The sequence below is a fragment of the Stegostoma tigrinum genome, chromosome 38 (assembly GCF_030684315.1).
Source record: "Stegostoma tigrinum isolate sSteTig4 chromosome 38, sSteTig4.hap1, whole genome shotgun sequence".
Lineage (NCBI taxonomy): Eukaryota > Metazoa > Chordata > Chondrichthyes > Orectolobiformes > Stegostomatidae > Stegostoma > Stegostoma tigrinum.
In genome coordinates this window covers 13,966,737-13,991,043 of record NC_081391.1, presented here as the reverse complement: position 1 = coordinate 13,991,043, position 24,307 = coordinate 13,966,737, and the positions used below count along the sequence as shown (strand labels likewise).

At 46.3% G+C, this 24,307-nt stretch overlaps 2 protein-coding genes and 1 pseudogene across 2 annotated transcripts; all 3 read right to left on the bottom strand.

Moving 5' to 3' along the window:
- Positions 1 to 831: 831 nt before the first annotated feature.
- LOC132206589 (ferritin, heavy subunit-like) lies at positions 832 to 5,393 on the bottom strand (the record flags this gene model as incomplete). Its single annotated transcript, XM_059640831.1, has 4 exons — positions 5,292 to 5,393; positions 1,964 to 2,110; positions 1,421 to 1,546; positions 832 to 972 (listed from the first exon to the last, which is right to left on the bottom strand). Coding segments are annotated over exons 1-4 (516 nt in total), but the record flags the coding sequence as incomplete, so codon positions are not given.
- Positions 5,394 to 10,826: 5,433 nt separating this feature from the next.
- On the bottom strand, positions 10,827 to 14,993 carry LOC132206569 (ferritin, heavy subunit-like; the record flags this gene model as incomplete). The annotated part of the gene is made up of 4 exons (XM_059640801.1): positions 10,827 to 10,970; positions 11,435 to 11,560; positions 12,698 to 12,844; positions 14,916 to 14,993. Coding segments are annotated over 4 exons (495 nt in total), but the record flags the coding sequence as incomplete, so codon positions are not given.
- Positions 14,994 to 18,661: 3,668 nt separating this feature from the next.
- Positions 18,662 to 23,836, bottom strand: LOC132206568 (ferritin, middle subunit-like; annotated as a pseudogene).
- Between the last annotated feature and the right edge of the window lie 471 nt (positions 23,837 to 24,307).

The following is a 24,307-nucleotide window of genomic DNA, read 5'->3' as shown; positions in this document are numbered from 1 at the left end:
AGACACAGTGATGGTGCTCGAAGTGGTATTGAGCTCATACATGAGCATGTAACAGTTCAAGATAATTTCCTGAGCTAACTCCATGGAATATGGGTGCTGTCAATGTTGGGGCTGAATTTTCCCAGCTGTAGACTGGCAGGGTGGAAGTTTATTGCTAGGAGTGGGGTGGTGGGAGGGGTGAGAAAAGCAATGAAGGTGTTGGAACAGGTCAGAGAAAGTAAACTGACAAAAGCCACATTAGGCCAGCTTCAGAATGCTCCTAGGAGAATTGACTCGAGGCTAAGGGTAATTACACCAAGATCCCTTCAGGGTAGCAGCATATTTAACTCCCACAACAAGAGGAATGAACTGTTCAGTGCTGTCAACTACAGTAGGCTGTAACAAGGCAGGGTAGGTCTCAGCCCACCAGTACTGGCCTTGGTTTGAACCTTCACCGGCTCCCAGTAACTTTAGGCTGTGTCCACATGAGATAAAGGCAGCAAATGTAAAACAGAATATGCTGGTCATGTCAGGGCCCATTGGGAGGATACGAGTCAGGTTGAACTCATCTCAGTCCCAGCTGAACTGTTTCCTGCACCTGGGCAGAAAGCAGAGCCTGATATCTCTTCCCATCGGCCTATTGGTGAGAACCTGCAGCGTCCAGCTGTCTGAATGATGGACAAGAACCAAGATAAACACATCATTTTATTCATTTGCATTCAGCTGGTACAGCCATTACATTCTTTGCTACAAGTCCCTTCTCCCTGGAAGGAGACAGATTGCCCAGGGTGAAGTGGGGAATGCATTCAGACCAAGCAGACAGTACTCCAGGCCACACTAACTGCTGTCCTCCAGGGAGAGCCTGTCAAACAGGTACTCTCCCATCCCATTCTCAGGGGCTCCCAGGCGCTTCAGGTTGGTGATGTAGTCCCCAAGTTGCTTGATGATCTCCACCTCCTCATCCAAATAGTGGGTCTCCAGGAAGTCACACAGCTGCAACAGAGGAATTATGGCAACTTGGTACATTTGCATGATCCAGGAAATTTTCAGAATTCCCACTGCGAAACAGACCCCACCATAACTGGCTCTCGACAGCTGGAAAAGCCACTGACATCTAGATGTTGCGCCAGGGAGGACAGTAACATTCCAGATGCACCTTGTTGTTTGTGAAGTGGAGCCGAGCTGAACTGTGACAGACAATGATCATTCTACTGCAAGTGGCCCTGAAAGTGAATTCAGTGGCCAACATCACTCGTGGTACTGAATCCAAATTCCCATTTCAGCTCATTGCTGAGCTGTTTTAATGTTGATTAAATGAACATACTGTTCAGATATGATATTGTGATCAAAGTATCCCAGTGAATTTTAATCTACAAAAGACCAATGAGGTGTTGCCCTGAGGGCCTAGCAGTGATCAGAACGAGGAGGTGGGAAAGCTCACATGAGGGTCAGTCTGGGCTGTGGCGAGTTGGTGTAGATCCAGCAAACTCTGGTTCACATTCTTCTCCAGATCCAGGGCAACCTGCAGCGCCTGCAGGCTGTTACCCCACTCAGCCCTCTCTGGCTTCTGGGGATGGAGAGAAGGACAGGTAAGCTTCAGAATCTCTGCAGCATGGGAACAGGCTATTTGACACATGGTGACAATAACAAAGGTCACTACATCGTTTTATTCATCCCCGATCAGCAGGTACGGCCACTGCGTTCGTCGCTACAAGTCCCTTCTGTGAACAATCCCACCTTATTCCTGTAACCCTGCATTTTAAATGGCAATCCTTCTAACCCACACGTCATTGAACCGTGAAGCCAATGTGGACATGGCAAGAGCAAGTAAACTCCAGTCGTTCACTGGAGCCTAGAACCAAGAACAAAACTTGGATCCCTGGCACTGAGGCATGCATGGTAAACACCGAGTCACTGTGCCATCCCTGAGGAGCAGCCACTCTCTACCACCCAACTCCCCCCACCCCAAAAACCCAACACCAGCCTTCACATCCTGGAGGAGGACTCTGCCTCCACGCTGATTCTGGAATTTCAGCAGCTTCTCTGCATGTTCCTGCTTCTCCTGGGACTGATCTTGGAAGAACTGGGAGACATGGGGGAGGGCAACATCATCCCGGTCAAAGTAGGACATCTGGGAGAAAACAAGTTACAACCATTAAACATCATGCAATTGGTGCCAGACATGACTGGTTTAGCCTTCAATCAAATTGAGAAGTCAATAAACATGACATGTTTTTTTAAATACATCAAGGTGGATGAGAACCATTGTCCAATTAGCCAGTGGCTCCAGTTCAAGGATCATCAAAAACAACCCTCGCCTCCTCCTGGTAACCAGGCAAACTTGAAATTCCTTGACCAAAACCTGTGAATTGACCATGCCTGTTCTTGTCTGTAGAGAGAAGAGCATTTCCACTCTAAGCACCATCAGAATTGGAAGAAGTTTGTGACTGAACAGGGTTTAAGGAAATGCCAGGAGCTGGAGTGCCACATATACTTGTGTGGAAGAGCAGCCGATACCTCCTACCACCCCGCCCTTGATCATGACTCCACCCCTGACCACCAAACCATCTCCTCGTCCATTTACAACTTCACTGGAGATGACCTCCCACCCACAGCCTCCAACCTCATCCATTCCCCATGGAGATAGCCGAAGGCCCTCTGCTTCTCTCATCCTGCAGGTCTGACTGGTCCCCATTCACCAACAACCTTGTCCACTAGCCAACTCATCCTCACCCCTAACTTCTCCTTCAATTCCTCCCACCTCCTACAGAGGAAGGGGGTGGCCATAGGTATCTGCATGGGTCCAGGCTGTGCCTGCTTCTGTTAGGATTTGTGGAACAATCCTTCTACAGGGAGATGGGCCATAAACTCCACATCTTCCTCCATTACATCCCACAAAGGAGCTTGAACGGTTCCTCTAATTCATTAGAGCCTTCTACCTCAACCTTAAGTTTGTCGATCAATCGTTGATATATTTCAAACCTACTGACTCCTACAGCTACCTAGAATACACCTTACCCACCTTCCTGTGGAAGGAAAACGCCATCCCCTAATCCAATTCCTTCACCTCCAGCCCCGAGGGGAGGCATTCTACTCCTGGGCATCCCAGATGTCCTCGTTTTCCGAGGGAGCGTAACTTCCCTTTAGTGGAAGAAAAGCACAACCGGTCTTGCATCTTATCCCTCACACAACCAAAACAGAATCCTCTCATCCTTCAGTATCACCTCAATGCCAGGATCCAGTGCATCATCCTCTGGCACTTATACAATCTACAATCTGACAAAGACATGTTTTACCTCTCCAACCTTAGCTGCCTTCTGGAGAGACCACTGATTCCCTTGTACATTCCACTAGCCAGGGCTTTTTTCCTGCCACACAGATTGTGCTACACCTCCCCTCATCCCAGGCCCCAAGACCTTCCACATCAAGACGAAGTGGACCTACACACCTGCAGTGAGGTATGCTGTATCCACTGCTCCTAATGTGGCCTCCTCTACATCAGGAAATCCGAGCAGAGGCTTGACACCACTTTGTGGAGTGCCTATGCTGGGCTCGTGACCAGCAGCTGCACCTCCAAGTCACAAAATACTTGCCCTTCAGAGGGGCAGGAGGGGACAGTTGATGTTCATTCTGGGCCTCCAATGCCACCCAAAGGTTGCAGGAACAGCACCTTGTATTCTGCTTGGGAACCCTGCAGCCCAATGGTATCAGTGAGGACTTAAGCTGAAAGATCTCCCTTCCCCCAATCACAGCTCAGCTAGTTCCCACCTCCCCGACTGGTCCGTCCTTCCTCCCACCTACTTCCCCACACCACCCCACCTCCCGCCGACCCCCGCCACCTCAAATCCCATCCCCACCTCCACGGACAGGCCTACTCAACTCACTTGACTTGATTGGCTCCATCCTTACCTCAGACCGGAGTCTCCTCACCACCTGTTTCTTTATCCCTCATCCATTCACCTCCCCACCCCTTCCTATTTCAGGGACCCCTTCCCCTCCCCATTTCTCAAGGGTCCAGGCCCAAAACATCAGCCTTCCTGCTCCCCCTGATGGTGCTTGGCCTGCTGTGTTCATCCAGCTCTACACCTTGTTAGAGCAGGTTATCTAGTTCCAACTGATCAGGCTGAGAAGTTTCTTTTGTCAAAAAACAGTCATGTAAATTTCTCTGGCTTTTCTTGGGTAGCTGCATCTCACAGATATACAATAGTAGGTTGTTTGGGCACATGCTGCCCAATTGATATGGGACACCACTAACAGTTAAGACCCAACAGGCTTATTGGTGATAGCTGTTCCCACCTGCTAAAGGGAAGGGTACAGGGATTTCATCCTCAGAGTGGGAAGAGAATGCTTCTCAGACATAAGCCCCATGGAGGGATGAATATTCTCCCTTTTTCCCAAGAAGTGGAGCTGCAACATGCACAAAGTAGACACTATGCAGGACAGAGCAGCCCACCTCATTGAAGGGAGTGAGTGAATGCACTCCCAGTGTCCACTATCTACCAGGTATCTAGCAGCCTTCAAAAGCTGCTTCAACATTTACAAACCATTATAGCCTGCCATTTTGAGAGGCCATAGGCACAGTGCTCCCTGGAGAAAGGCACTATTTCCCATACCGTGGGAATTTGAAACTCCAATTCTTCACCTTTTTTGGTGAAGTGAAGACCTCAGGTTATTCCAGACACCCTGTGCATGCACTCACAGGAGGGTATTGATCTATTGGAGGAATGGACAACAAGTGACTTCCTGACCACTAACAGTCCATTCATGAACTGAGAATGCAGAAAGCCAACTAGTCCACATCTGAGGCCTCCTCAATGCAAGTTACAACTGCATATGCTCAGAGAAGCCAGTCACTGCCATCATTCTCCATCACAGAATGGAAACTGGCATGTGTATTTAGGATCAGAGCACAAATTAAGTGTGATCAAGGTAAATTAAAATGTTACAGGATGACTAGCCAAGGGGTGCCTACAACTCCCAACACCATTACATCTAATTTTAGTAAAGTTTGGTCAATTCTGGGGAGGAAAACGAGTTACCACCAGGCAGAGACCTGGCAGTAAATTGTAAAATAATTGACAGAACAATTTGCCCTCCATCTATCACTCAATCCCAGCTGGTGAATTAGATACTGCACATCAATATCAAAATCCATTGTCACCAAAGGGCATTACATTTATCCCAAAATGATTTTTCAAGGTGCAAACTTAAACTCCTCAAATCTACAAGACTATGAAGTTAATTAGAAACAAGAGGATCAGCGCATTTTTGCAGAATAGATTTAATTTCAACTCCATCAAGACAAAACTCACCAAAGACTGATAGAGATAGGAGGCAGTGAGCTCCACATTAACCTGCTTGTTGACAGCAGCTTCACAATCCTGGTGATAGTTCTGACTGATCTGGGAGGCCATTTTATGAAGAAAATAGCTTTCCTTTTCCTCCAAAATCAAATAACAAACTTAGAAAGATGATCAACAACACCATAAACATCGCTCTCTTGGGAGATTTTTATACTCGAGCAGCAGCCCTTTATTTTCTTGAGCAGGAAATGACATCATCAGTGATGGCCGATCACTCTTGTTAATCAATTGATCAGCTGCCACGTCCAATCAGTGCAGGATGGGAATTGGATCCAGAAACCGATCAGAATTGACAACTGGTCGATGATGGAATTGCTGACTGACCTTTGACCTCCTGCACAAGTGCAAATCCTGGAAATATTTCTCTGTGAAAATGACAATAAAATATACTCTAAAAGTTCACGATTGTATCTGAGATTATATCTTAAGACACACTCATCACAGATTGGCAGAATTCTGTCAGTTTGTTACTCTGAGGGATTAGTCTTTGTACTTGTTGAATAACAGCGTTGGAGCCCATTGAAAAATGGCCAGATTTTGTTAACAGTAAACATTTTCTTATTGCTGTGCAGCGACAGAAACAATGTGCTTTTGGGTTACCTCATACAGGAAGCTCATTCCTTTGTGGATCCATTCTGAATCTGCTGTGATCTCCTTGACGTTGGGTTCATGAAGTGCAGTTTGAAAAGCAAGGTGCTAAATGTGCTGAGTGCCTCTCCTGCATAGTAGACCTCACACCTCCCTGTCTACATTGCTGCTGGAAATGTATAGCACATGCAAACTTTCTATCGCAAAGTTTGGTTTTTATTTGTTTGAAGTAGATCGAGAGCTTAACTCCAGCATGTTTCCAAATGGAGAGTGGCTGGTCCTGTTTACATTACATTCTGTAGAATGTATGGCTCAGCAACTGCGTTGAATGGAGCAGCCTCCCATGGACTGGTGGCCTGTGAGGCTTTGGGAATTGAGGATCCCCAATGAACGTTCGAGTATGATCACAGCACTGATGTACAGACTGGTGGAAGCAAGTTACTTTCACTCAATATCTGCTTCAAAAAGCAGGATGCAGTCTAGTGCTATCTTTTAGCTTTGAATGACAAGTTTGAATATTATTCATGTGTTCAAAAAAGGGAATGGGGTAACCCTGGAAATTACAGGCCAGCTAGTCTTATGTCAGTGGTTGGCAAATTAATGGGAAGGGCTGTAAGAAACAGAATTAATGATCACTTGGATAGGCACAGTATGATTTGTGATGGCCAGTGTGGATTTGTGAGGCGTACATCATGCCTCACAAATCTGATTGAATTCTTTGAAGGGATGACCAAACGTGTGGATGAAGGTAGATCAGTGAATGTGGGATACATGGATTGAAGTAAGGCGTTTGATAAGGTTCCCCATGGCAGGCTCATGCAGAAAGTCAGGAGGCATGTGACGGGGGAAATGAGACAGATTGGATTCAGAATTGGCTGACCCATAGAAGACATGGGTGACAGTTGACTGAAAATATTCAACATGGCGCTCAGTTACGAGTGGTGTACCTCAAGGGTCTGTTCGGGGTCCTCTTCTATTTACGATTTTGGTAAATGATTTGGATGTAGGAGTGGAATGGCGGATTAGTAAGTTTTTGGAAGATACGAAGGTGATTTGACTTGTGGATAGTGTGGACGGCTGTTCCAGGTTACAAAAGGACATTGATAGGATGCCGAGCGGGGCTGAGAAGTGGCAGACAGAGTTTAACCCTGAAAAGCGTGAAGTGATTCCTTTTGGAAGGACAAATTTTAAAGCAGAACACAGGGTTAACGGAAAGATTCTTGGCAGTGTGGAGGAGCAGATGGATCTCGGGGTTCATGTCCACAGTTCCCTGAAAGCTGCCAGTCAGGTGGATAGAGTTGTCAAGAAGGCATGTGGTGTGTTAGCTTTCATTCATAGAGGGATTGATTTCAAGAGCTGTGAAGTTATGCTCCAGCTATACAAAAGCCTGGTTCGGCCACATCTGGAGTATTGTGTCCAGTTCTGGTCACCTCATTCCAGGAAAGATGTAGAAGTGTTAGAAAAGGTGCAGAGGAGATTTACCAGGATGTTGCTTGGAATGGAGGGAAGGTCTTACGAAGAAAGGTTGAGAGAACGAGGGCTTTTCTCTTCAGAACAAAGGATGAGAGGTGACTTGATAGAGGTGTACAAAATGATCATAAGTATAGGCAGATATGACAGCCAGAGACTTTTTCCTAGGATGGAGTTAGCTATTATGAGGGGGCATAGTTTTGAAGTGAGTGGAGGTAGATATAGGGTGGATGTCAGAGGTAGGTTCTTTACTCAGAGAGTGGCTGGGGCGTGGAATGCATTGCCGGAGAGTGCAGTGGAGTCAGCCTCGTTAGGGGATTTTAAGCGGCTATTAGATAAGCATATGGATATAAGGTAGTGGAGGTGAGATCGTCCTTGGGTTTAGGATAAAAGTTCGAAACAACATCGTGGGCTGAAGGGCCTGAACTGTGCTGCACTGTTCTAGGTTCTATTTTCTAAGAAACCATGGGCAGAGGTCAATCCTAATTCATGTGCTCATGGCTTTGAGACTAAGTCAGAGTCTGGGAATTCTGTTGTGAATAACTCTACTTCAGACTTTCCAGAGTCTGTTCACCATCGATAAGACTGAAGTTGGGAATAATGCTGGAGTAGTTTGCAATTTTCCAGCTCAATGCCGCCCCAGTGACACTGAAGCAGCTCCAAGTAAATCCATCACTATCCTGACTTGGAATAATATCAGTGTTTGTGAGTGAAGATCCCAGAAGCCCCTCCTCAGCAACAGCAGCAGCATCATTCCGGTCTCTCCGACACCAGGTGGACTGCAATAAGCAGCTCATCACCATCTCCTGAAGTGTAACAGTTGCTGAGCACTAAATGTAGCCTTGCCATTGGCACACTCAAGATTGACTGTATATAAAAAGCATGCTGTGATAGGGTCAGGTGGGGTCCAAAATTAGAGGGCATCGGTTTGAGGGGAGAGGGGTAAGATTTGATGGGGACATGAGGGGCAACATTTTCATACAGAAGGTGGTGTGCATTGTTAGAACGAGCTGTCAGAGACAGTGGTGGAGGTAGTTAGAATTACAACATTTAAGTGACATTTGGAGATTTGCATGGAAAGGAATGGTGTAGAAGGATATGGGCCAAAGGCAGACAAGTGGGACAATGTCAGTGATAATGGGAACTGCAGATGCTGGAGAATTCCAAGATAATAACATGTGAGGCTGGATGAACACAGCAGGTCAAGCAGCATCTCAGGAGCACAAAAGCTGACGTTTCGGGCCTAGACCCTTCGTCTCTGATTTTGTGCTCCTGAGATGCTGCTTGGCCTGCTGTGTTCATCCAGCCTCACATTTTATTATCTTGGGACTATGTCAGGTTGGGAAATCTGGTCAGCATGGACAGGTAGGACCGAAGGGTCTGTTTCCGTGAGAAACGAGTCATTCACTCTAATTCTATGCAACAGAGTGTTCCTGTTTTTTGTAACTTTTGGATGGCAGGGTATTTTAATGGTCAGCATTACTGCCTCATAGTGCCAGGGACCTGGGGTCAATTTCAGTCACGTGTGGAGGCTGCACATCCTCCCCGTGCCTGTGTGGGCCTCTTCCCACAGTCCAAAGACATGCAGTTTATTTTGGACTGGCCGTGGGAAAGATGGCGTAAGAAGGCAGGGTGTGTCTGAACAAGATGCTGTTCAGAGGATCAGTGCAGACTAAATGGGCTGAACAACCTCTTCAGAGGATCAGTGCAAACTAAATGGGCTGAACAACCTCTTCCCGCACTGCAGGGGTTCTACACCCAAGACTCAAGATGGTTTAAAATAAAACTCTACGTGGTGGAACAAATACATTCAGTGCCTTAAAGACCCACACCTCAGTGAAGGCTGCAGTGTGCACTCGCTACAAAGCTCCCTGAAACATTCCCCAGGATGTCTCTGACAGCCCCCTCCCTAAACCACGATCTCTGACACCTCGAAAGATAAAGGAAGCAGCCATTCAGGAAAGTCAGCATCTGCAGGTCTCCTCCCTGAGTCACACTGCTCCTTCAATGTGATCGGGTGAAATCAACCTGCATCAGGAGTAACCCTCCCCGTGGGGGAAGCTCAGAGGAACCAAGGGAGCAGCTTAGTGCGCTCAATGCTGGCTTGAGCAGCAAGAGCCAATCAAATGGCAGCATTTAACCAGGAGCGTTGCTGTGTTATTCCCAGGTCACTATTATCCTGCTGTAGGTGCCATTAAGTGCATCCAGTTCAGGTGAATTTTTTCAAGCAGACTTGTGCTGAATATTCCCATCTCTTGGCTGGCTGGCCTGAAGTTTATTACTAGGCGTGGTGGGGTTTTTGACCAAGACTTGGCAGAGAGCAAGGAAGTAAACGGAGCAAAGCCACATTAGGACAGCTTTGGATTACTCCTGGGAAATGGTTCCCCCCGTGTGAGCTTTCTTGTCGAGCTACAATGGGTATTTAATCCATATCGCCTGGGAGAGCAGCGCATGTTCCTCAGGCGAAGGAACAAATGAACTGGTCATTGTGAGTAACTGCTGATGGCTGTCCGGAGGCAGGCAGTTGGTGGTGGGGATCAGGAGGCCACAGGGCTGGTCTTGGCTTGAACCTCAACTGGGTCTGAGTGAATCTAGGATGCACTGTCAGGAAAAAGTAATAACATTGATTTGAACAGAATAGACCAGGTGTGTCAGATCCCAGTTGCTAAGTTTAATTTTATTGCTCCCAGCATTGCTGGTTCCTCCACAAGGCTAGAGAGGGGACGCTGCTGGATCTCTTCCCTTAAGCTCTTGTTGAGGCAAGCTGAGCCAGCTGGCACAGAATTTACATTGGCATCAACTTGTGATTTGTGTGGACTTTAGCAATCAGTCTCGGTTGGTGGAGGTTGACAGAGGTTGACAGGGAAGCTATTGCTTAGCAAACTAGACATGAACATAAAGCATCCTACAGCCCTGTTTCTGTGAAAGTGGGTGTCAAGTCTTTCTTTCGGCCAAACAGGGGTGTTTTCTCTTTCGAAAGCAATGAAAATTTTAGCTGCACCTGTATTCATCATACCTGGCTGTGGGATAATAGTACAAAGTGACTTGACACCCCGCAGGCCCAAACCTCAAGTTCTGGCTGGAGGAATAACTTGGATTCATAACTTAGAGGAAGTTCCACGGGAATTCGGAGACTGATGCTGGGGTGGTGTTGGAGGGAAGACCAGGGAAATATTCTGTCAAATTAATAATTTCATTAGCCAAAATTACAGGCTTGAAGCTCTCAAAAGCTCTTTAATATCAAGGGTCTCAATGATGGACAATAAGCAACATCAATACATTTCATTCATTTCCACTCAGCTGGTTCAGCCATTACATTGTTTGCTACAAGCCCCTTCTCCTTGGAAGGAGACAGGTTGTCCAGGGTGAAGTAGGGAATACATTCAGACCAAGCAGACAGTACTCCAGGTCACACTAACTGCTGTCCTCCAGGGAGAGCCTGTCAAACAGGTACTCTCCCATCCCATTCTCAGGGGCTCCCAGGCGCTTCAGGTTGGTGATGTAGTCCCCAAGTTGCTTGATGATCTCCACCTCCTCATCCAAATAGTGAGTCTCCAGGAAGTCACACAGCTGCAACAGAGGAATATGACACTTGGTACATTTATACTATCCACGACAATTTCAGAATTCCCACTGCAAGACAGACTTAGCCATGACTAGCTCTGGACAGCCCTGAAAAGCGAGCTAACACCTGGAGAATTTGTGCCAGTGAGGACAACATGTCAGCTGCTCCATCTTGCTGTTTGTGAAATGGAGCTGAGTTGGATTGTGATGGACAATGATCATTCCACTGCAATGATACTAATGAAGAACTCAGTGGCCAACGTCATTTCAGCACTTCCACTAGATTATAGATCAAATTCCCCTTATACCTCATTGTAATCAGTATGATCCCAAGTGATCAATGTTACAATAGTTCAGGAAAGTAATGGATGGAAAGTGTTACTTCAGTGAATTTCCAATCCACACAGACCAACCAATGAAACGTTACCTTGAGGGTCTAGCAGTGATGTGAATGAGGAGGTGAAGCTGACATGAGGGTCAGTCTGGGCTGTGGCGAGTTGGTGTAGATCCAGCAAACTCTGGTTCACATTCTTTTCCAGATTCAGGGCAACCTGAATTGCCTGCAGGCTGTTACCCCAGTCATCCCTCTCTGGCTTCTATGGATGGAGAGAAGGACAGGTAAGCTTCAGAAACAGAATCCCTGCAGCATGGGAGCAGGCCATTCACCCCACTGAGACCATAACTGCTGAAGAGCATCCCATCTGGTCCCATTCCCACCCTGTTCGTGTAACCTGCATTTCAAGTTGCCAATCCTCTTTTCTACTGTGTGGGGAAGCCATGCTTTGGGATAACGTTTAAACTCTCGTCACGGGCCAGAACCAAACTGGTACCCCTGGCACTGAGTCAACAGTGCCAACCACTGAGCCACTGTGCCATCCCTGAAGTCCAGATAAAGAAAACATTAGCTACTTGGTGACTCCTTTCACCTTGCCCCATTTATCCTTGACCTGAAGCCGGAAGTTCAGGAACATATCCTTGTACCACAGGGAATAAATATGTACCAGATTAGTCATTTGCACCAGTGTCCATCTGCTGGAGTCTTAAAAAGGATATTCATGAGTGAATCCCAAGGGCTGTGGGGGAAGTAGCGGTCGTGTCCCAAGCTCCGGTTGACAAGGCTGAGGTTCAAGTCTCACTTGTGCTTGTGGCCTCATACATGCCCGAGCGGCATGGTCAGAACCATCATTACTTGAATTCATTGTGGGGGGCAGTAATGTGCTTACAATAAACACAGGATCATCGATCCCTCAATGCTCACACAAGGCAAACTGTGTGTGAAAGGGGACATAGGCCAAGTAACATGTGTTAGTTTGGGGCAGGGTTGTGAGGAACAGCACAGGGACAAGTCCTTTGAACACATTTTATGAAAATTCTTCTCCCGGTCTCTGCTGTATTCTATCTTTGGCCTCGCTAGTCAGAAGGACAGGATAGCACTGCAGGGGGTGCTGGTGAGGGTCCCCAGGTTGTTTCCCCGAGACAGAAAATCCATTGTGAGGAGAGAGATTGGACGGGCTGGGGTTTTCCTTGTCCTTTGAGCAGGTGAGGCTGAGGTGGTTGTTTGATGGAAGTCAGGCTTGTATAAATGCTGAAACACTGGAGATGGAGGAGAGCAAACAGGGAAGCCAAGCAAAAGAACTTTCCACACTCGCTCAGGATCTGAAAATCTTGTCACTGGAGATGACACCGCAAGAGCAGCCATTCCACCCTGCACTCCCCCACCACCCAACCCCAACCTTCACATCCTGGAGGAGGACTCGGCCGCCACGCTGATTCTGGAATTTCAGCAGCTTCTCTGCATGTTCCCGCTTCTCCTGGAACTGATCTTTGAAGAACTGGGAGAAATGGGGGAGGGCAACATCGTCTTGGGCAAAGTAGGACATCTGGAAGAACAAGTTCAAGTTACATTCGACATCACTGGCTCACTCCCCATTGCAGTTCTCAACTACAAGACTACTTGAGCACTCAAACCAAACTGACAGAAGGCATGCTCATGTGTCAGACACTGAACAGATTGTGAACCCAGTGTTGTTCAATTCACCAGCAACTGGGCAAAATCACAACAGTCCAGCTTCCTCCTGGAACCAAAAATACTGTTTTATTTTGGTTTGAATCTACTGGTGATTAGCTCAGGAGTGCCTGGCACAGCCTTTGTGGAGAGACAGAGCTGAATTCATGCTTCTATTCATTAATCTCCAACAGAATTGGATGAAGTTACTGGTTGAACAGGGTTTCAGGAAGTGCCAGGAGCTGGCGTACAGGATGTACACAGGATGGAGGAGCCACAAGGCACTGTGTTTTGCCTTTCAGGTAAACTTTCAAAAAAGATGTTGAACCTTGTTCTAGTCAATGAATAGTAGGGAGAATGTTTTCTACAAACCCAGGATCAATGAGATTTGGACATAAGTGTACACATTAACTCTACACGGGTACGCTATCTTCAGTATGATGTTTAGCACTAAGATAATGCCAAGGAAAGCCTGCCCAGTAACAGCCTTTGGATCGTTGCAGCAGTGGGTTATTGCTCTGCCGAAAAATAGTGCAAACTCAGGCTGTCAGAAACTTGCACCAAGTCACATGACTGAAACAAATGATCAAATGTCAAATATGAGCGGCCTGTAGATAATGTCACTAGTGAAAACAGTAACCTGGAAAAGCACTTGCCCTGACTTAACCCAAACAGGCAAAAAATCCTGTCGGCTTTCAGCCCATGTGACTCATATCTAAACTGTCATGTTCACAATTCGATGTAAGGGTTTAAGAGCTAATCGTCACTATTGGAAGCATCAGCTAAGAGTTACATTCTGGGGAAGGACTCCTGAAAAGTTACTTTAATCCACAAATCCAAAAACCACAGTCAGGCAAGCAAAAATCTCTGGTTTAAGTGGGTAGTTACACGTCATGGCAGAAGATAGTCGGGATTTTATCCTTGGGAAGCATGTGCCAACAGAGTTGGGACACAGTGATTAAACCCCAACCACTGGATCACCAATAAAGCTGTCCCACCTCCCAAGTGAGGCTTATAGGGACTTAGTCCTCATTACAAGACAACTTCCTCACAACAGGCACAAGCCCAGAGAGAGATGAATATTCTCCATGTGTCTGGAGAAGGGGACCTGCAACATGCAAGAAGCAGACACCATCCAGGACAGAGCAGCCCACTTCATGGGGACTGCATTCACCACCTCCTTTCAGGGTCCATTACCTACCAGGTCCCCTGCAGCACTCACCAAGGTTACTTCAACACATACCTTCCAAGCACAGTCTACTCCTTGGAAGGGCACAAGCACATCACCACTGGGATAGAGGGGACATTTTGTTTTAGGTCAAGCTAAATGATATGGGAACAACCTCCATTCCTTCACTGTCACTGGGCTAATAGCCTCAGCACATTCCAGCAGCCCCAGTGTGGGGTGGAGAAGGGCAGAGAGGGGATCCAACATTTCTCACACACAGCAGATCAACTCTCAGTAGGGACGGGATAGGCCACACCCACATCTTCAATAAATACAAGTAAAGCCAAGTCAGCCTCAATGAAGGAGATCCACATAAAATAGATACCAGTCACAGACTAGCCTCAGGTTTGTTCAGACTAACAAGGGCCACTGCAACAGGGAAGTTATTGTTATTGTCAGTGTTAAAAAAAATCAGCATGTTTGTTTAGGACCACCACAGAGATCAGGCAAATGAAGTCAGGAAACTTGTGTCAGAAAGAAAACAAAAGCAAGAGGCTTTTACCCTCCAGATACCACTGAAGGCCAACTGGGACCTGAGTTAACATACATCAGTATCCTACACCATCGTGACAGTAACACCACCTCTATCCTGAACTGATATTTAGGTAGGAGCCACAAAACCTCAATCTACTAGATTGTCAGCTTCACTAGAGGCCAGGCAAAGAATTTACTTCAACAGAACAGATTTATATGTTTAACCCCGAGAGACAGCACTCACCAAAGACTGATAGAGATAGGAGGCAGTGAGCTCCACATTAATCTGCTTGTTGACAGCAGCTTCACAATCCTGGTGATAGTTCTGACTGATCTGGGAGGCCATCTTGTGACAATAAATTTCTTTTATTCTCCTCACCACCAAAATAACAAAATTAGGAAGAACAATCAACATCATTCCCGTGGGACTCTATTTATACCCCAGGGGCAGACCCTCTTTTTATGAAGCAGGAAATGACATCATCAGTGATGGCCAATCACTCTTGTTAATCAATTGATCAGTTGCCACGTCCAATCAGTGCACGATGGGAATTGGATCCAGAAACGAATCACGGTTGACAACTGGTCGATGATGGAATTGCTGAATGATCTTTGACCTCCTGTACAAGTGCACATTCTGTAAATGTATTTGCCAGAAAATGACAATAAAATATACTCTAAACCTTCGCTTTTCTATCTGAGGTTGTGCGTGAAGACACAGTCATCACAGATTTGCAGAATTCTGTCGGATTGTTAATCTGAGGGATTATTCGTCATAACTTTTGAACGTTGCTGTTGGAGCCATAGAACATAGAACATAGAAGATTACAGCACAGCACAGGCACTTCGGCCCTCGATGTTGTGCCGACCTGTCATACCGATATGAAGCCCATCTAACCTACACTATTCCATGTACGTCCATATGCTTGTCCAATGACGACTTAAATGTACCTCAAGTTGGTGAATCTCCTACCGTTGCAGGCAAAGCGTTCCATTCCCTCACTGCTCTCCAAGTAAAGAAACTCTGACATCTGTCCTATATCTTTCACCCGTCCATTTGAAGCTATGCCCCCTCGTGCTCGCTGTCACCATCCCAGGAAAAAGGCTCTCCCTATCCACGCTATCTAACCCTCTGATTATTTTATATGTTTCAATTAAGTCACCTCGCAAACTTCTTCCCTCTAATGAAAACAGCCTCAAGTCCCTCAGCATTTCCTCCTAAGACCTTCCCACCATACCAGGCAACATCCTAGTAAATCTCCTCTGCACCCTTTCCAAAGCTTCTACATCCTTCTTATAATGGGGTGACCAGAACTGTACACAATACTCCAATTGCGGCCGCACCAGAGTTTTGTACAGCTTCGCCATAACCTCTTGGTTCCGGAACTCGATCCCTCTATTAATAAAAGCTAAAACATTGTATGGCTTCTTAACCGCCCTGTCAACCTGGGTGGCAACTTTCAAGGATATGTGTACATGGACACCGACATCTCTCTGCTCATCTAAACTACCAAGAATCTTACCATTAGCCCTGTACTTTGCCTTCCGGTTACTCCTACCAAAGTGCATCACCTCACACTCGTCTGCATTAAACTCCATTTGCCACCTCTCAGCCCAGCTCCGCAGCTTATCTATGTCTCTCTGCGACCTACAGCATCCTTCGTCACTATCCACAACTCCACCGACCTTCGTGTTGTCTGCAAATTTACTAACCCATCCTTCTACGCCCTCATCCAGGTCACCTATTAAAAATGAGAAACAGCAGTGGACCCAACACCGACCCTTGCAGTACACCACTAGTAACTGGTCTCCAGGATGAACATTTCCCATCGACTACCGCCCTCTGTCTTCTTTCAGCAAGCCAATTTCTGATCCAAACTGCTATATCTTCCACAATCCCATTCCTCCACATTTTGTACAATAGCCTCTTGTGGGGAACCTTAGAAGCTCAGCGAATGCCTTGCTCAAATCCATATACACCACATCAACCAGTTTACTCTCATCTACCTGTTTAGTCACCTTCTGAAATAACTCAATAAGGTTTGTGAGGCATGAGCATGACTTTCCCCTCATAAAACCGTGCTGACTATCCCAAATCAATTTATTCTTTTCTAGATGATTATAAATCCTATCCCTTATAACCTTTTCCAACACTTTACCAACAACTGAGGTAAGGCTCACTGGTCTACAATTACCAGGGTTGTCTCTACTCCCCTTCTTGAACAGGGGAACCACATTTGCGATCCTCTGAACAGGGGAAACAACATTGGCTAATCTCATCTTTCTAAAATGCCCAGATTTGGTTGATATGAACATTTTCCTATTTCTGCGCAGCAACAGAATAGTATGCTTTTGGATCGTCTAATACAGGCAACCGATGTCCTTTAGATCTGTTCTGAATCTGCTGTGATCCCTGGGACTTAGGGTCTCATGAATCCCAGTTTGAAAAGCAAGATGCTAAATGTGCTGAGTGACTCGTATACACAGTAGGCCTCAGGGTTTTCTGTGAATGAAAATCCCAGAAGCCCCTCCTCAGCAGCATCATTCCAGAGTCTCCTACACCAGACGGTCTGTAATAACCAGCTGCTGAGCACTAGATGTAGCCTTGCCATTGGCACACTCAAGAATGACTGTATATAAAAAGCATGCTGCGACAGGGTAGGGAAGTCCAAAACTAGAGGGCACAGGTTTGAGGGGAGAGGGGCCAGGGGAAACACAGGGTCAAAGGACTGTGGTGTGACTGAGCAGGATGTTGGGCAGATGGTTGATACTACGTGGGTCAAACGGCCTCTTCCAGGAGAGTAGGGATTCTATCACCAAGGATTGAGACTGGGCAAAATAAAAAGGATTATTGTGATGGAACAAATATATTCAGTACCTTAATGACCCACACTCTTCCTAAGGCTGTAGTGTGCACTTCGACAAAACTCAAGACAAACTCTGGGCTGTCTCTGTTCACCCCCCTCCCTCAGCCATGATCTGACACCTTGAATGATCAAGGAAACAGCTGTATAGGAATGTCAGCATGTCCAGGCATCTTGTCTGAAGGAGACAGTCCCAACCTTCCCCAGAAATCCCTGCTCCCTCACTCGTTCAAATTGAAGCGTGTCAAAAGAAAAAGAGCCTTCAGCCCATGGAAAGGTTCCAAGAACCAAGGCAGCAGCTTTTCATACAAACCCTTCAACAGTAAGAAGCCAGTTGTAGCTGCAAGCATAAACCAAATGGGAGTATTTTTAAACCGTGGGCTATCATCCAAGCCCCAGGTCACCAATCCTTGTCTTTATGGGATCAAGACCATCCACTATCAATCAGGTAGCCCCAGAGAATCTGGAGCCAATTCCCTGGAATGTGACTGTTGTGAAAGTTTGGGCCGAATTTCCCCAGCTCAGGGCTGGCAGACTTCCAGTTATTTCCAGTGGGGGCAGGCAGGGTGGGGTGGAGAAGAGAAGCTGTTGGAAGAGAAAGTTGCTGAGCCCATGGGTGAAGGAAAGACAGCAAAAAAACTGATGAAGCCACTTGGAAGACAAATTTTGGATTGCTTCTGGGAAAAGAGATCAATGCAGTTAAACCAAGACAGTTATTTAGAAAACCCCAAGGTGCCCTGGGAGGAGCAGCAGACAACTGACAAAACTAAATGCGAACTGGTCAGTGGGGCCAACTGTCAATGGCTATTGCAAGGGTAGGTCACAGGCCCCGATTTGAACCTGAACTGGCTCCCATAGGCCTAGAGTCTGTCCACAGTGTGGGGGGGGCGGGGGGGGGGGGGGGGGTGAACTTCAGTAGGAAAGCTTGATTGACCAAAGAAAGGTATCAATGGTCTCAAAATGATGGACAAAAACCAATATCAATATATCATTTTATTCATTTCCATTCAGCTGGTACAGCCATTACATTCTTTGCTACAAAATTCCTTCCCCCTGGAAGGAGACAGATTGCCCAGGGTGAAGTGGGGAATGCATTCAGACCAAGCAGACAGTACTCCAGGCCACACTAACTGCTGTCCTCCAGGGAGAGCCTGTCAAACAGGTACTCTCCCATCCCATTCTCAGGGGCTCCCAGGCGCTTCAGGTTGGTGATGTAGTCCCCAAGTTGCTTGATGATCTCCACCTCCTCATCCAAATAGTGAGTCTCCAGGAAGTCACACAGCTGCAAGAATATGACAACTTGCTACATTAATGGTATCCAAGACAACCTCAGATTTCCTACTGCAAAACACTCAGCCATATGAGCTCTAGACTACCCTGAAAACCTAACACCTGGAGACTATGCCAGTGAGGACCATGTATTTCAACTGCTCTTGCAGTTTGTTAAGTGATGCTGTGTTGGATTATGATGGATAGTGATCATTCCACTGTAATAATCCTGGATGAGCATTCAGTGGCCAATATCACTTCATCACTCCTACTAGATTATAATCCAAATTCCCATTTTACTTGATTGCTGAGCTGATCAGATTATAAGCATTGGTACGGATCTGAAGAGATCCAAATGGCACTTGTCTGAGACAGCAGGCAACTTCTAATCCACAAAAGACCAACCATTGAAGGTGTTACCCTGAGTGACCAGCAGTGAAGAGAATGAAGTGGTGAAGCTTACATGAGGGTCAGTCTGGGCTGTGGCAAGTTGGTGAAGATCCAGCAAACTCTGGTTCACATTCTTCTCCAGATCCAGGGCAACCTGCATCGCCTGCAGGCTGTTACCCCACTCATCCCTCCCTGGCTTCTGAGGATGGAAAGAAGCAAAGTGAAGCTTCAGAATCTCTACAACATCGATCAGTGCAGAACTGCTCTGAAATGCATCCCAGCTCATCCCACTCCCCCTCTATTCCTGTAACCCTGCATTTCAGATGGCCAATCCTCTTATACTATGAGGACACCAACGCAGACATGGGGAGGACATGTAAACACCAGTCCCTCACCAGAGGCCAGATCCAGACCTGTGTCCCTAGCACTGAGAACACTGCTAGCCCCTGAGGCAGCCCTGGAGCACAGCTGAAGAACAGTTCCTTCAGAATTGCTTTCACCTTGCCTGTCGGTCCTTGATCTGAAGGAGGAAGGTGAATAACAGGTCCTTGTGGGGGATAATGACAAGATTTGCATCAGGGTCCATCTGATGGAATTGCGAGGATATTCACGAGTGAAGCCTAAATGCTGTCATGGTACAGTGGTAGTGCCCCTGTCTCTGGCTGACAAGGCCAAGGTTCAAGTACCACTTGTGCTGGTGGCTTCATACATGCCCGAGCAGGATGATCAGAAACATCACGGCTATTTAATTCATCAAAGGGACAGCGAGGTGTTTGCAAAGTGTGTTGTGCTGCTAACAGTTAAGAAAGGCCCAAAACCATAGATCCCTCAAAGTTCAGACAAGGTCAACAGGGTGTAACAGTGACAGAGGGCAAGCAACCTCTATTAGTTGGGTGTGGTGGAACAGGAAGGGGGCCAGTCTTGTCACAGTTTGTTCTTCTAGTCACCACATTATTCCCTCTTGGGCCTCACCAGTCACAAGGACAGGATGGCACTGCAGGGGGAAGCTGGTGAGGTTGCCCAGGCTGTTGCCCAAGATCCATTGATTGGAGGTTAGATAGGCTGGGATTTTCTGTGGAGCAGGAACGGCTGAGGGAGTGACCTGATGTAACTATTGAAGAATAGAGAGTGGCCAGTTGATGGAATGTCTTCCCCATGGCAGACACCAAGACCAGAGAGAAACCAGGTTTGTGGAGTAAGCAGGTTAGAGGGGATTGGAGGAAACGTTCTCTTCACCCTCCTCCGAGGGGGAGGTTAGAAATATGAGATGAACCACATAAAGGGTTGGATGGTGGTGGAGTCAGCTACTCCAGATCAGTTTAAGGTCCAGCTGGACAAGTATATAGTGCCAGGACAGTGGCCTGTGGACCAAGGGAAGGTAAATGGGATTAATGTGCTTTAGTGTTTGTGGGGTCAGCAAAGACATGGTGGGCCAAAGGGCTTCTTTCTACACTGGCTTCAAAAAGGAGATCAAACAGGCCGAACAAAGTTTTGACTCAAATGAAAACCTTGTCACTGACTTGAAACCACACCACAAGAGCAGCCATTACCATCCCATTCCCCACCCCACCCAACTCCAACCTTCACATCCTGGAGGAGGACCCGGCCTCCACGCTGATTCTGGAATTTCAGCAGCTTCTCTGCATGTTCCCGCTTCTCCTGGACTGATGTTTGAAGAAGCGGGAGACATGGAGGAGGGCAACATCATCCCGGTCAAAGTAGGACATCTGGAAGGGAGATCAAGGTAAAGCCCATTAACAAGTCACGGGCCAATTTTAGTTCAGAGCTCCAGGGCTACTTGAGCATTCTAAAAATCAGACTGACAATAAGCTGTTAAGTACCTGATGCATTAACAATTCAGAACCCAGTTTGGAGCAGTTCCTGTTGAATTGGAAAAATCAAAACAATCCCAGCTTCCTCCAGGTAAGCTGTAAACACCATGTGTTTTATTTTGGTTTGAAACTCCTGGCAAATTGCTCAGTGGGTCTGGCACAGCATTGGGTGAGAACAAGTGTGAATTGATGTTTTTACTGATTAACCTCCACCAGAAATGGGAAAATTACTGATTGAATAGGGTTTCAAGAAATGCCAGAAGCTGGAATGCAGGATGTGCACCAATAGAACAGCTGCAGGGCACGCTATTGCTCCTTTGGCAAAGGCCAGAAAACAGATCCCAGACACTGCAACTAACAGCTAGGAAGGAGCACATTTTCTGCTTAGTCAGGATCAATGCAATTGGATGCACTGTATCTATTAGTTTGACAAGGGCTGCAGTAGTGGGGTGGCTGGGGTGAGGGGGAAGGGATGAATGAAGGACATGGGCACCAAGAATCTGCCAAGGAAAGCCTGCCTCGGGACAGTCTTTGGATTGTTCTAGATACAGTTTACTGCTGCATCTAAAACAGCTGTACTGAGACTGCTAGCAACTTGTACCATTACACATGAAACAATGATTGACAAAACAAACTGATCACATGACAAATATGACAGTGACCTGCAGATCACCTCCTCTCTAGACAACATCACTTATTAAAACAGTAACCTGGAAATGCTACTGTTGACTTAATCCAACAGGCAAAGTCCTGTAGATTTCTAAACCAGGATGTTCACAATTCAATGTATTCAGGTTTACCAGGTCTGCTATTGGAAGCAGCTACTAAGACACACATTCTTGGGAATCCTGCTGAAAAAAGTTGCTTTAATTGTCAAATGCAAACACAAGCACAATTTATCATTGCCCATTTAAATGGGCAGTTAGAAGATGTAGAATAGTGGAGATTTTACTCTTGGGACATGCTTCCAAGTTGTGTTAGGAACATGGGTCAGCGATTAAAACTGACCTGGTGGCTCAATGAAAGCTGTTGCCACCTCCCAAAGTGGGGCTGACAGGGACTTGATCCTCATCATGAGAGGACTTCCTGCTGACAAGCACAAGCCCAGAGAGCACCCGGCAACACTCACTAAGGTTACTTCTAACACCTTCTAAACACATTCTACCCCTTGGAAGGGCACAGGCACCCAACCACCTGGGGAAAGAGGGGCTAGTTAGTTTAGAGTCAGGCCAAATACAACAGGAATAAGCTATTTTTTCCATATTCACTGGGTCAGTACCCTCCGCACATTCTCAGCCCCACGGCAGTGCCATGCCTTGGAAAAGCTCCAACACTGATATACAGACAGCCCACACCCACCTCATGAGTATGAAAAAAAGCAAAGTAGATCTCAAATGGAGATCTGCTTGATCAGATACCAGTCACAACCTCACCCAGTTTAATCTGAAACTAGAACATAACAGCACAGTACAGGCCCTAGATGTTGTGTCAACTTGTCATACTGATCTCAAGCCCATCTAACCTAGACTATTCCCTGTACGTCCATATGCTTGTCCAATGACGACTTAAATGTACCTAAAGTTGGCAAATCTACTACCGTCACAGGCAAAGCATTCCATTCCCTTACTACTGAGTAAAGAAACTACCTCAGACATCTGTCCTATATCTATCATCCCTCAATTTACAGCTATGCCCCCTCATGCTCACCGTCCGCAGAAAGAGGATTTCCCTTTCCAACCCTCAGAATATTATATGTTTCAATTAAGTCAACTCTCAACCTTCTCACCAATGAAGACAGCCTCAAGTCCCTCAGTCTTTCCTCATAAGAGCTTCCCTCGATACCAGGCAACATCCTAGTAAACCTCCTCTGCACTCTTGCCAAAGCTTCCACATCCTTATAATGCAGTGACCAGAACTGTATACAATACTACAAGTGCAGCCACACCAGAGTTTGGTACAGCTTCACCATAACCTCTTGGTTCCAGAACTCAATGCCTCTATTAATCAAAGAGAAAACACTGCCTTCTTAACCGCCCTGTCAACCTGGATGGCAACTTTCAAGGACCTGTTTACGTGGACACCGAGATCTCTCTCCTCATCTACATTACTAAGAATCTTACCATTAGCCTCGTGCTTTGCCTGCTGGTTACTCCTACCAAAGTGCATCACCTCACACTTGTCTGCATTAAACTCCATTTGCCACTTCTCAGCCCAGCTCTGCAGGGCTAGAACAAGCCTATTCTAAGCTGATTGCAATAGGAAATCAAGATTATTTGAGATGTTAAGTTGGGATCACCACAAAATTCAAATACAAGCAAGGATACAAGGAGGAAAAGAAGAGCAGTGACTAGCCGATGGTGCTTCCATTCCCACAATGGTGAGTCCCAATTCATTTTTAAATTAGTTCCCTCAAGTTTCAAACAAAGTCACAGGAAGCGATAATTACCACCAGTCACAGCACCATCATGGGACAGGCAAGTAACTACAAGAACACTCCACATCTCACTGACAACCAACTGGGACCCAAGTTAGAGTACATTAGACACCAAACTATTGTTATAGTAACATCACACTCATCCTGCAGTGAGAAAGAGGTAGGAGCCACAAAACTCAGTCTATAAGATAGACAACTTAATTACATCCAAGGGGAAGAGTTCACTTCAACAGAACAGAAGTATGTTTCACCCAACAGAGACACCACTCACCAAAGACTGATAGAGATAGGAGGCAGTGAGCTCCACATTAATCTGCTTGTTGACAGCATCTTCACAATCCTGGTGATAGTTCTGCATGATCTGGGATGCCATCATATAAAGGAAAAGCTTGCTTTAGTTTCCGCACCACAAAAATAACAAAGTTAAGAACAACAATAAACATCCCTGCCCTGGGACTCTATTTATACCCCAGGAGCCAACACTCATTTTATGAAGCAGGAAATGAGATCATCAGTGATGGCCAATCACTCTTGTTAATCAATTGATCAGCTGCCACATCCAATCAGTGCAGGATGGGAATCGGGTCAAAAAACCAATCAGAATTGATGAGTGGTTGATGATGAAATTGCTGAAATGATCTTTGACCTCCTGAACAAGTGCAAATTCTGGGAGGACATCTCCCTGAAAATGAGAATAAAGTATGCTCTAAAACTTCACGTCTGTATCTGAAGTTGTGCGTTAAGACACACTCAACACAGATTTGCAGAATTCTGTCGGATTGTTATTCTGAGGGATTAGTCGTCATAATTTTTGAACATTGGTGTTGGAGCTCTTTGAAAAATGGCT